Source organism: Diorhabda carinulata, chromosome X (genome assembly GCF_026250575.1).
Source record: "Diorhabda carinulata isolate Delta chromosome X, icDioCari1.1, whole genome shotgun sequence".
In the NCBI taxonomy this organism is placed as follows: Eukaryota; Metazoa; Arthropoda; class Insecta; order Coleoptera; family Chrysomelidae; genus Diorhabda; species Diorhabda carinulata.
The window spans coordinates 45597326-45610931 of NC_079472.1; the positions used below are offsets into that span (position 1 = coordinate 45597326).

Sequence of the window (13606 nt, forward strand, 5' to 3'; positions counted from 1 at the left end):
TTTGAAAGGAAATTTTGTACATTATTACGATCCTCCAAAAAAATATTCTTAGGGTTCTTGAATACATAGTTTTACACATTATATAAAGTTTTAAAAAATATTAAAATAATTGTGCTACATGAGAGATTCAAAGCTGAAGGGTGGTAATGAAGAGAACTTAATCAAATAAGCAAGAATATTTGAGCCTCTTCAATCTGTAAAACTCTTTGTAGTTGATTTCATATTTATATATTTCATTTGGAGCATACACAAATGTCTTTGGCGCTAGAAGCTCAAAAAGATAAAAATATGATTTATTACTTTTCAGGAGCATAAGTTAATTTCCGATTATAATTACTTTCTTTCTACAAATGTTCTGATTTAGTTTAAATGTTATCAGCTCACCTGTTCTCACTTTAATATGGTGGGTCAAATGCCCCTTTCCTGACTTCTTTAGTAAACAGTCGCTCCTTCTAATTTTTCAACATCCACTTTAGCGTAATGTATACCTTGGGTATTCTACATTATATTTTTCAAAACAGTTTTGAATACTAATACTTTCTGTTATCATTTCGATCAATGCCCCACAATATTCTGAGTTGTCCATTTCTTATAAATCTAGAAATTTTTAGATTCTTATTAATTAAGGTTGAAGACATCCATAATATGTCTAATTTTCAACTTATAAGCTTCTGATGGCTTCAACTATCGGTTTGGAAGTTCGTTCTTCATTTATGGCTTTTTGGACTTTTAAGATATCTGCTATGCAATTGTAATATGAATTCCACCGAATTAGGCAAGTGCTCGTTGGAGTACCATCAGCTACTTCTCAGTAAATTTTAGATGCTTTCGGTCACCTAGTTATAGTATGAGTAACTTTAATAATGCAAAGTAAATCTCCTAAAGAACTTTTAGGGTATTTAAATGCAAAATAGACATTTTGTATTTGCATTTAAAAAAAATCGCATCTCTTGAGAATGTAACTATCAATAGGGAACTTGCATTTTTTAAAAGTGTCCATTTTCTGTTTATTTTAATTTAATTTAATTTTCAATTTTTTAACTATAAAAGAAAACGATTCTCATTGGTTTTCAGTTGAGACGTCATAGGTTTAATAAAAACATTGAGCAGTTGTCTGCAGGTATTTTAGTCGTGGTATTTTTACATCCTGGCACAAAAAACGATTTATATAACATTTTTCATATTGATCAATGTTTAATAATAAGGCTTATTTTAGAATAATTGTAGTATTTACTTTGTATCATATGTTCAGAGTTTATTTTATACCTATGACGTTACGCAATATGGAGGCCTTACTGAAATGTTAAAACTACCTACAACATTTTTTAATTTTTAATAATTTTTTTCTCTATAAATATTGATGAAAGAATTGAAAAAACAATAAAGTTTGTATATAATCTATCCGAAACTCTTTTTCTTAATACATGCATATTTATATTAATCTTAAACATTGTTTAACTATATACCTAATTTATTATTTGAATTGGTTAACATGGACAATCCTTGTGTGCAGCGCGGGCGACTAAAGGCCGCAACCGATTTTATATTAAAATTTTCTATGTATTTCTTAAAATAATATTACTTAGGGGGAGTAAATATGCTCAATTCTGAATAGTTATTAAAAAATCAAAATACCCAAGTCCAAATTTTCCGACATCATAGTTTAAGAAAAACAGAGTAGTGCAAAATTTTGTGGTCTATTATTTTCTACTCTTCCACATTCCTCATTTGATAGCAAATTTCGTGGCATAGGTTGCAATAGCTAGAGGCTTTTTTGCTTATTAATTATTTCGTCAAAGTTGAAGGGACGCGGCATCATCATTTTTCTCCGATAAAACCAGTATGTAAAAAGGTAAATGAGGAAAACCAATTTTATTTTAATATATTCATTTATTTCTAATTGTACATAGGATAATTCTGCTGACATAATTGAAATAAGTGTGATTAAAAGTTATTGAAAACGTTTCTAATTGATTATTTCTCAAATCAGAACTGTTTAGTGCATTATTTGTGGTAATTATAAAACTTCTATTAATTTAATGTAACATTCACTAACTTGCCTGTCCCTTGTCCTTATTTTGAAATTTATTTGTAAATAAACGGAATGATAATCAAGATGTTTACTAATAAGTTACTAGGTGCATCAAATTAGGCAAATTTAGCGATTGTAAAATTGCATATTCCTCACACTTTTTTCTTAATTTTTCATATCGAAGCCTAAGGAAAGGCCCGTTTTAGCCCATTTTATAATACTTGATCATGCGATTTTGTCGGTTTGTGAAAATTTAACTTATTGCCTAAGTGCTATTCAAAATTATGTTTTCTCTACGAACATTTCTAATGATAAACCTATGAATATCGAATACTTGCACTTAGGTAATAAGATATAGGTGCAGGAGGAACTATCGTAAAATATATAGACGGTATAGAGTAATACAGTTCTTTAATGGAATAACCTCGTTCAAAATTTTTTTTCCTGGTGAAAAAAAAGCCAACTGGAAGATTTCTGAGGTTTCAGGCGAAAGAAGTCATTGAATTAAAAATTATTGAAAATTACTTACGAAATAATATGACCAAAACAGATTTACAGATTTGGATATAATCTCTTTCGAATCACAATTCCCTGAAAAAACACCGAAATTATTGGTAAATTTGACGAACTTCAATGAAATCCACATGAGCAATAGCTTAATTCGAACATCTATGAGTAGTAAACATGTTTATTTCGATTACTTTACTTATACCCCCGTGTAGTGAAGTGAACGTAGAACTATGTTGAAAAAATAATAAAGACTCCTTCACTTTCGAAAACAATTAATAACTTAGATACAAGTTGGATACTGCGCTCCTTGATATTGTATGTATTATAAAAGTTCTAAATAAATTAAATAACATATTCACCCATTGCGCCACCTATGGATCGAAATTAAGTTTCCGTTTTATTTTTAAGTATGTTGCCTTATATTTTCCTAATCAGTTATCAAAGTTATATAGTTAACATTTAGTATTTATGTAAATAAAGCTAGAAGTAAAAGGGAACATGTTTAACGTATACTGCGATAATCTGGTCATTGTACACCTTCATTTTACTCGTAATGTTTTGAACCTATGAAGTCTAAAGTCAAATTGATTAAAGAATAAAGATCCAATTTATAATTTTTCAAGTGTCTAAACAAAGTCAATGAAAAATAAGATTTGTGTTTACGTTCTAACTAGCAGTTGTAGCAAGTGGATTCGAACAAATTAATGGTAAGTTTTGAAATTAAAGTAGAGTAGCTAAATAATTAATAAAATTGATAATAAATTATATGATAAGATTTGATATTGTCAATGTGATGAATATTTGTGTTTCAATGGTATCCTTTGATTATCTACATTATAATTGCTATAAATATGTGAATGCAAACATTGATTTTAGAGATTACAATAATTTATAAGGCCTTCTCGGAAACTATGATTGGGTTAAACCGATCATGATCACATTCATTTTTGTTCGGAAACTGATTGAAGTAATCGGATCATAGCTATATGAAAAGATCCTTTCTACTCTAGTATGCAAGTAAGTAGACAGGCGCGGCTAGTGCGTGAGCGCTGTAGTGCTGCAGAACTTTCAAGAAAAAAATTAGAAAAAAAAAATTTAAGCAATAATAATCCATTGCAACATTCCCTAGTATTTGATAACTCGGGGTCACCATTTGATACATTGATACATTCAGTTAAGTCGACCAGTTGAATAATGCACCTACCTTCCAACTTACGTAGCATTATTATTCATCTGGGAAACCAGAACGTGTATAGCGGGCTCTTTCGTGTCCCATTGTATAATATCGATCAGTAACGGATTTAGGCTTGCTGCCGTTCGATGCGCCGCCATTATTGATAAAATAGATTTCATTAATTTTGATTAAACATTTTTCGTTCAAAATAACTTATTTTATCAAAGTCATCTCGAAGATTCTGGGAAAGTAATATTTTTTGTGCAGGACTTACATACGCCGTTTTTGCAAAGAAACTTTCCAGTTGATAATGGAGATGAATATCTTCATTGCCTAACGTCTCTTCCAAATCGTCAGGATTTTTACTGACTAGTTTATTGGCAAGATTTTCCAACTCGTTTGTATCTATTTCAGATAGATAGAAGTTTTTCTTATGCACTTTTACGCCCGGCTAATTGTACACAGTACAGAGTGTCTAAAATAGTGTAAGAAATATTTGTTCGAAAATTTTCTTGTCCAGAGAAAAACAGGTTCTTTCATTTACTCGTGAACATCTGGCTAAATTTTCCAGTTTTTTTTTGCGAGTTTCCATACTAATCATGAACTCCAGATAGTGCTTTGACTTTTTATTCATATTCAGAAGGTTGTCTTGACCTGAGAGTCAAAGTCTTAAGAGACAGATAACTTGAATAAAGTCAGAGAACTATAGATCTATACAACGGATGATAAATTACCCTGAGATTTTTGAAGCTTCTTGCTAGCAGCATTGGAATGATATGAAATTACATTCCAAATGATGATTAGCATCGCTGTTTCTAAATGTTGTAATTTTCGCTGCAATTTCGTAGCTTCAGATCGCTTAGTCACTAGTCACTAAGACACTTAGACCTTAAATCTGTACTCTGCACCAAGATCTCCCAACGAAATGCACATATAGTAAAGAAATTGTATAGCTCTTGTAAAGTAGAAAAGACATCGACTGATTCTGTCACCGATTCAACTGCAAATGATCTTACTTAATTCAAGGAAAGGGCGACAGAAGGAACATAATCTGCAAAAGGATTATTGTCTGAATACCTGACATATTGCCCTCATTATCTACGATTGATCACAACAGTTCATTATATCCAAACCATTATTTTCTAAAGATTTTAACAAGCATCCTCATTTAAGAAGTTATTGAAATTTAGTAATTTTACAACGCTTTATCCAAGAATATTACTCAATAAAGACTATAATTGATCTATTAAAAAATTAACATGTTACCCACAAATTAAGAAGTGATATAATAAATTGAATTTCTAATACACTGAAAAAACTGGAATCAAGAAAACTATTTTGAAAAATAGAAAGAATTTGCACAGATCAAGGAAGATTTCTTGGTGCAAGTTTTTTTCTTTTGAGTCGAGTTAACTGTTTTGGGATTGCAACAATTTTACCGCCCTTTAAATTACACCGTCCTAGGCCTGTGCCTCATGGGCCTAGGCGTAAAACCATCAGTAATCCCGGTGGTCTTAAACAGTGGAGAGTTTAATTGTATAGTCAAGTGCAATGCGCTAGACGCCGAATATACCGAGTAAATACATTTTTGCACGAATTTTCGAATTGTCTAGGTCTTTAGGTCAATTTGAACCGAATAACATTATATTACACTAGAGTGTGTATGCAGTATATAAATATCAAGATATGAAATCCAAAAGCTATCTTCATAATAGGATATGCGTTAATAGGGTCAACCGATATTATAACTTTGTTTATTGGTTAAATATACATATATATTATAATGAAGACCTTAGTTAAGACGTAAAATAGTTAGTGATTTATATTTTTCAACCATTCCAACAATCAGTTTTTTTTGGTAACAATAATTTCCCTTATATGGTTATCTATGATTAATTCTTATGAGGATCGTAATAGGTTAGCAGTTTTTGTACTTTTTGGATAAAATCCGTGTGTGTAAATGAGTAAATTACTAGTAACTGCTCAATAACAATTATTAAACATTAGAATCTATTACACAACTGAATTAAGGTCTATAAATGAAAAGAAAAATATAAAGTTAGAATTCAACGCACGAAACTAAAGTAATAAAAAAAAAGGATTTTGTAGGTTAAGCTTTAAATTTGGAGTTTTCTCAAAAATGGAACGCGGCAGTGGGAGCTTGTAATAAAAATCTCGACCTGGGTTAGGAATTTAATTTAAGTGATAAGTGATCTATTCTGAACATACTTGGTGATAAAATGCCGAACTGAACATGATTGTTATACCTACAAGCATACTAGAAACGTCTTTTAACGTAGTATATACAAAATAAAGAAAGTTGTCTTGTAAGATTAGTTGAAATAGATGAGTCATGGAAATTTAAACAAACGCGTTCTCTTTCATCAGGATAACGCGCTCAGTGACACGACCTCCGCAATATCTCAGACAGGATTCTTACTTGACCATCCACCATATTTTCTAGATTTGGCTCCAGCGATTACCAGCTGTTTCCAAAACTTGAAGAACACTTTCGTAGTAAATGATTTTTTTTCAATTTTTTTTTTCAAAAGGCAATAGAAATAATAGAAATGATACAACAACCATGGGAAATATTTGTTAATCTTAATAAAAACTACATCTTCACCATTTTTTTATTTTAAGTGCTTAAGAGGCGGAAAAAAGGGATCGGCCCTAGTAAATTTGATACGTTGTCGATGAAATGGTTAGTTGACGCAATATTACAGTTTTAATGAGTCATCTTATCATTACCAACTTCAACCCATAGATTAAGTTGGAATTTCTGGAGCCATTGGTGATATTCATACTAAACACACTGTTTTATACTACTTATACTACTACTACACCAACGCTCACAATTATATTGTCTGACACGCGTTTCGATAACCAAGTGATCGTATTGAGACACTGAAGGTTTCAATGTTGGGATTGATAATAATTGCAACAATGTGGAGACTCCATTAATAAATCGTTTTTATGAGTAAAAATTGAAGTCAAATATTAGACATTGTTGCGATACATAGATTAAAACACAACGAATATTTTATATTGTAATTAATGGTGTCCTTGAATAATATTCTTAAAGCAAAAGCAATCTTCAAAGCAACAAAGATTAGATTGTACAAACATTGATCAGGATGACTGTACTTTATGGATGTGAGTCTTCGGTCCGTAACAAGAAGAGTGCTGACCAAATAGAAGTGTAGGAGAAGAAAGTAATTCGAAAAATACTGAAAACAAGAACAAACGCTGAGCTATAAAATATATATAGCGCAAATAGTCAAAGCTCAAAGAGTCTAACATAATATATGAAATACCTTGTTTAAATTGTGACAAAAACTACATTGGTCAGTCGAAAAGGTCAGTCGAATAAGTTCTCACAAGAGTAATAGCAGATTATATCCTGATAGATGTTCATTAGTGACTTATGTCTATTATGAAGGACCCAATATGAATTATGAATCTGCCAAAGTTTTGACATCTGAAAAAAACTACAAAAGACGTTTATTTTTAGAAACAACAAATATTGCTCAACATGATCAATGCATTAATAAGAAAACTGATTTAAATAACCTTAGTGCAATTCATGCATATATTTTAGATTTCCAAAAAACAAATTCTATAAAAATTCAACGCCATTAACAACCAACTAAACTTACCTAACCTATAAATTTCAACTTCACTTATAACGACCTAGCCTATAAAATTTATTGTCATTCATATTCTAGCCAATGAATATTCAACTACATTCATAACAACCTAACCCATTGAAATTTAATGTTATCCATAAATTTACAATCAATATTGAACATCATTCACTAAAACTTATCCTTATTTAACCCATAAATATTCAACGTCATTCATAATCCAACCAATTAAAAATTAATAAAAATTCCTATAGTAACCAGAATCAATATTTCCATTAATTAATATTTCTATCAACGTCAATTTGAATTTTGAATTTCTACGAGTTTTCTATGAGAAAATTTATACAAGCATTAATACTACCAAAAATCAGCTGAAATCTCAATTAATTATTTGACTGATAAATCTATCCAACTATCAGTTCCTGAATTTAGATGCTTTGATATTCAAAAAACAAAAACTGCATTAGAAGAAAATAATTATCCAGAAAAAATGATAACATATTGAAGAAAAGGATAAACAGATTCTACAATCAAATAAAAAAAAAATAGAAACGAAACGTCAAAACAGAAAACATTTTCCCTTACCATTTGTATGAGGACAACAATTATCGAATTATTTCAATAAATATGGTATTAGTATACGTCATAGAGGACATAATACATTATCCAAATGTTTCACTAAATTAAAATCTAAAACACCAAAAAACAAAAGAAGTAATATTATATATCAAGTGCCCTGTACTAATTGTGACGCTGTCTACATAGGGCAAACATATCAGTATTTAGAAAATAGACTAAGAGGTCATCAATACGATAAAAAAAATAGAACTGCATTAACCAACCATTAAAAACTAAAAAACATAAATTCAAGTATAAAGATTGAAAAATTTTTAGAACGGAATCTAATACACGTAAAAGAGAATTTTTAGAAATGGTTCACATTCATAAGAACGGAAAAGCTATAAATCATAAAAAAGACCTAAAGAGTAAGATTTATAGGTTTATTTTGTAAATTCTAATAAAACTATAAATAATTTAATTGATTACTGCTATGTACTTGAGATGTAAGGACTAAGGAAAAATTAATTTTTCTTATTAGAACAAAATTCTAGATTTTGATTGTATTTATTGGTCAATATAAATACGCAAATTGTCAGTGTCAATATCATACTTTGATAAAGACTTAAAGAAAAGTCGAAACGTCAATTTCTATCTTTCTTTTAAAAAATTATCAAAAAAAACTAAATTGAAACAGAAGAGACCTAAAATCAAGAATATTTAGAAACATATTACATATTTTGATAAAAACTTGAAGAAAAAGAAGATTTACAGAAAATCGAAAGATCAAATTTTGTCTATCTACGGTATATTATTAAATATCCAGATACACACATGAAAAAATATTAATTTTTCTATTACTATTGGTTATTACGTAGCTTAGATATCAAATTAATAATTACTTCGCATTCTTCACTGCTTTCCAATTAAAATTGGATTTATTGCCGAAATTCCTGGCACATTTGTTGCCCACACATATAAAGATGATGGCGCAAGATCAATACTGAAGTAAGCCAGAGGGGGCGGTAAAGTCATTTAAATTAGATATGCAGAAAGTGAAGGAGCTGTGCATGGTTTTATCCTGTTTATTCCCGTCGGAATTGTGTTTAGAACGATGAAATGTGTGAATATGTTTTTTGAATTGGGGATATAGACCTATACCTATCTTGTTTTATTGGTGAGTTATGTATTGAGTATTGAATTTATGTTGAATTTGTATTGAAATACTCTTGAAGTACTCTTGAAGAATGTGAACATATCTAAAAAAAATATTGTCAAGATTATTAAGAACATAAAAGAGCTAATTGACTTGAAGAAACTTCGGTTAAGAATTAATAAAAATTACTGTAAACTTTGTGTTGTTTAGTATAATCTGAAATTAATTTGTAATTTTCAATCAACATGTTAAAGTGATAATTTATGTTTTAGTGAAAATTTCCATATTTATAAGTTTGTTGAAAATTACAGCCCTTGCGTTTTTTACTGTTTATTGTAATGAATGCATATAGCAGGTGTAGTAAAAAGGTATCTCATAAATTAAATATCCTAAATTATTCTTCTCAAATGTAAATATTGATTGGAGCGATAACTACTGAATTATATTTTTTTACTTTAACGTTGAACAAGGTTTTCCGATTTTTGTGAAATTTTCTCAAGTTCAATATGTCGGTTTCTGCTGTGAATACGTTAACAGAGATTTATGGTAATTTTATTATGAATTCTAATCTCGACAGAAGGTCTGCTTTTATTTATTTTAATTATGGATAAGATAACGAAACAAAGTACAAAACTGAATAATTCAACACGATAATGGGCTACAAAAATTTGTATTGATAATAAATAACACAGCTGATATCCAAGAACTAGTGAACATATGTAGATATAGAAAAATTTGGAAAGAAACTGTGAACAAAGCGAAATTCTAATTAAATAAAATGAAAAATGAACCCAAGATGAACATAATTGAGAAAACGTCTACGAAGATAACGAAAAAAACATGACACATGTTGAAAAACCATAAATTTTATCGAGTATAGTTAACAAAGAGTACCTTTTTGTTAAAAAATCGATTGAAAAATTCATTTTTGCTATTTTTAGATTGTACAAGTTGTCCCCGTTAAAGTTACGGATTGTTAACCATTGGGCATAAGCCGGCGCTGGCCTTCAGATAGTAGTGTAGAATTATTTACTTCGTCCAAGACTGCATGGACATACGTAATCGCAACTTTAAAGGTTTATAACTCAAAAAGGAATGGTCGTAAAATCACAGCAATATTTTCACTTCCGAATTTTTTCTATCAAGTCCCGTATCACCCCATATACAGACCTGAGCAATACTATAGGAATTTTCATTAATTTTTGATTGGTTACATTTTGAATGACGTAGAATTTTTATAGGTTAGATAAGGATAAGTTTTCGTGAATGATGTTTAATACTAATTGGTAAATTTATGAATAACATTAAATTTCAATAGGTTAGGTCGTTATAAGTGAAGTTGAAATTTATAGGTTAGGTGAGGTTAGTTGGTTGTTAATGGCGTTGAATTTTCATAGAATATGTTTTTTCAAAATCTAAAAGATATTCATAAATTACTCGTAAGGTTTTCTTATTAATGTATTGTTCATTTTGGGCAATATTTGTTGTTTCTAAAAATAAACGTTTATATATTTGAGAAATCACTCATGCCAAAATAATTGGAAACAAAACTGTTGAGAATAAGATAACGTTTTAACGTTTGAACTGATTTTTGCAAAGGTTTACAAAGAGCATTCAAGGGAATAGCGTTGAAGCTTTGATATGTTTTTACGTTTGTCGAAACTTAGCAAACGTCCACAAGTCTCTACAAACGTTTATTTATTTATGATATTTACGCCTGTGAGTACGTTAGTGTTTTCTAGACAGACAAATTGTGCAGCCAAACATGGTGAACGTGGAAGAAGTTGTATTGGCTAATGCGTTTTGTTTGACTTGAATTTACATACAAAATGTTAAAAAAAAACAGAGGAACTGAACAGTTTGGGAGAGAAGATGGTAGATGTTAAAAATCTATAGACACGTGAAGCTCGCGACTTTCACTAAACATGCGCCAGAATGCAAATACGCCGACACCGCTTGCCACAAGCTTTCTCTGATCTATATTCAAAAATACGGATCGGAAACGATCTCACGTAACCAAGACAAACATTCCGTTTACACACTTGTGTTTGTGGATACTTGTCGAATTTTGCCAAGCATGTAAACATACCATTAAATATATTGGCATATTTTTCGGTTTGCTAATGTTTACGTTCAGAGAGAAAAACTTTGACATCGAAAAATCAAATACAAATGTAATTCAATTACAAAGTATTGGATGGATCACAATAACCTTAAGACTGCTCATTATCTTTTGCTTTGCACAAACTTAGTTTTATAAAAAGCAATATCGAATCTTTTTGGAACATTCTTGGAAAAAATACCTTCATATATATTCTTGTTTCTATAAAAAAATCCAAAATATGCAAACCAACGTCGCATTTATTTTTAAGTGGGCTAGTTTGTTGACCGGTTTTCAATTGAGTTAGTCTAGCGGGGACGGATACAACCTCACACAAATGGGAATGGCAAAACAACAAATACTCAATCTCTTAGTACCTTTGTATGAATCAGTTTAAACCGAGTCCGTACTAACCTAACCTAAGTTTAGAGGCAATTGAACGCCAGTTGAAAGCCAAAAAAACTTTATAGGAAAAATACCCTTGAACGACTCCATTCTCGGTGAAGAGTTAACATAATCATACAACTCTTTAAAAAAACATCCATTTTATGATTGTGTTTTGTCATTTTAGGAAAATATCGAAATATAAAACATGCCTTTGACAGATATTATTCGCCGTGCGTCAACTTATATCTTGGGTCCAGAAGGAAATAGTGTGAGAAACCCGGATTACGAGGATAATGAGATGCTTTTCTGCAAGAATAATGTGTGCGTGCATCCTCCAGCTATGGTAAGACACGAGGCTCACTTGCTACACAATCCTGGTTATCTTACGATTACCACAAAGGTTTTTATCGATCAGTATAATAACACTAGAAGACCTACGTTGTTTTTAACTTGGATTCCGAATTCGTCAATATCAAAAAACACAAATTTAATTGGTAAGTTTAAGATATTGTCATAAACTTTGTTTTCTGATAATTATGTAAAGTATTTAGAATTGAATTTATTTCATACTGAAACGTAATATGACATATTACATTGTCAATTTGAGTCCTAATAATAATTCATTACATTACGAGTTTTTTACTGAATACACAGCTAATTCTGCACAATTTTTTAAAGCAAGTTTGGTTAAAGTCACTAATATTCGTTAAGGGTAATATTGCATTTTGTATAATTTGAGATCGTTACAGCATTCAAGCACATTTTTGATTTTTCTTCGTGTTCGGTATCTGATATCTACACTACATCAAATAAAAACTTTTTTTCTAAATGAAGTTAAATGCAATGCCGGATTAGATTACATGCGGTCTTAGGCCAAAATAACCCCGGCCGCCCCTTGGGAGGAAAATTGAAATGTAGCTTATTTCAACCACACGTTAAAACAAATTAATGTTTGGGATATCTTAAAGACAAACACCGATGGGAAAACATTGTTGTATGCTAGCAATAATATTGTATCATTCAAGTTCACGATTATAGACATTATTGCAGCTTAAAGCATATTTTATATTAATACATAATGTTTATTTTTCTTTCACTTTTTAGAAAATTCTACGGCGTTCTTTAGATTGCGGCCCTAGGCCGTAGCCTATTCGACCTAGTGGTTAATCCAACATTGGTTGAATGTATGAAATAAAATATTATACGATACACGGCGGTGAAATATCCTTGTAGTACTCGTTTGGACATTCTAGTCTGGTACTTTATTAGACTATTTCCAACCTCATAAAAATAACTATTTAGTTTTAAATGTCATATTATTATTGACAACTATCTGTTATATTACTATCAGTGATAAACGCCTATTCTAAAAACCGAAGAGATTTCCTCATTTTCTTGAAATCGATCAATTAATAGTCATTACATTATTTTCCTCAATTTGCTTCATTGTTTTTGTGTGAATTTGTAATTTGCGTTCACTTAGAATGCATGTAGTTTTTGTTCCTAATCTATTTTGATTGAGAACACTGCTATAATTTCCACGTGAAAATTAATATTTTTGAACAGTACATACTTTTGAAACTTCATATTAAGTATTTATTAAGGATAGGAGTGTACGGGCCCAGAACCAAACACTCTGAAAGCTTGGGCAGCGCACCATACTTTTACAATTTTCTTCGAGATTATTATAGGGTTGAGACTAAAAATGAATTACATAAAATATTTCATTTGATTTTCAATAGATTCGCCTCCGAGGCATATACATTTTGGTTTTCTAAAACCACATTGTCAAGTGAGAAAACATGCTTTCTGAATGTCACTGCCGTTTCTTTCTTTATTTAGTTTACTTGTCAAAAAGCAACCTGGTGCTCTGTTTAATTAGTTAGGAATTGAAGCACTAATATCTTTGGGAATTTTTTCATAGTAAGACATGCAAGATCAATTATTTATTGTGAAACCTGCTTTAGTAACTAATTTACGAGAATAAAATGATAATATCAAAGGCTTTTTGTATGTTATCTTCAACACAAGTCTCCATTAT

General features: G+C 30.3%; 1 protein-coding gene across 2 annotated transcripts in view; it reads left to right on the plus strand.

Annotated features, from left to right (window-relative positions):
• Positions 1-2953: 2953 nt before the first annotated feature.
• LOC130900443 (TBC1 domain family member 16) overlaps positions 2954-13606 on the plus strand; it is a 33371-nt gene continuing 22718 nt past the window's right edge. The window contains exons 1-2 of one of the 2 annotated variants that reach the window (XM_057811067.1): positions 2954-3249; positions 11750-12059. In XM_057811067.1, the coding sequence (XP_057667050.1) occupies positions 11771-12059 (289 nt within the window). In that variant the 5' untranslated portion in view covers positions 2954-3249; positions 11750-11770. Of the gene's footprint in view, positions 3250-8955; positions 9099-11749; positions 12060-13606 lie in introns of those variants that run through there. The other variant, XM_057811068.1, reaches the window with a different exon arrangement.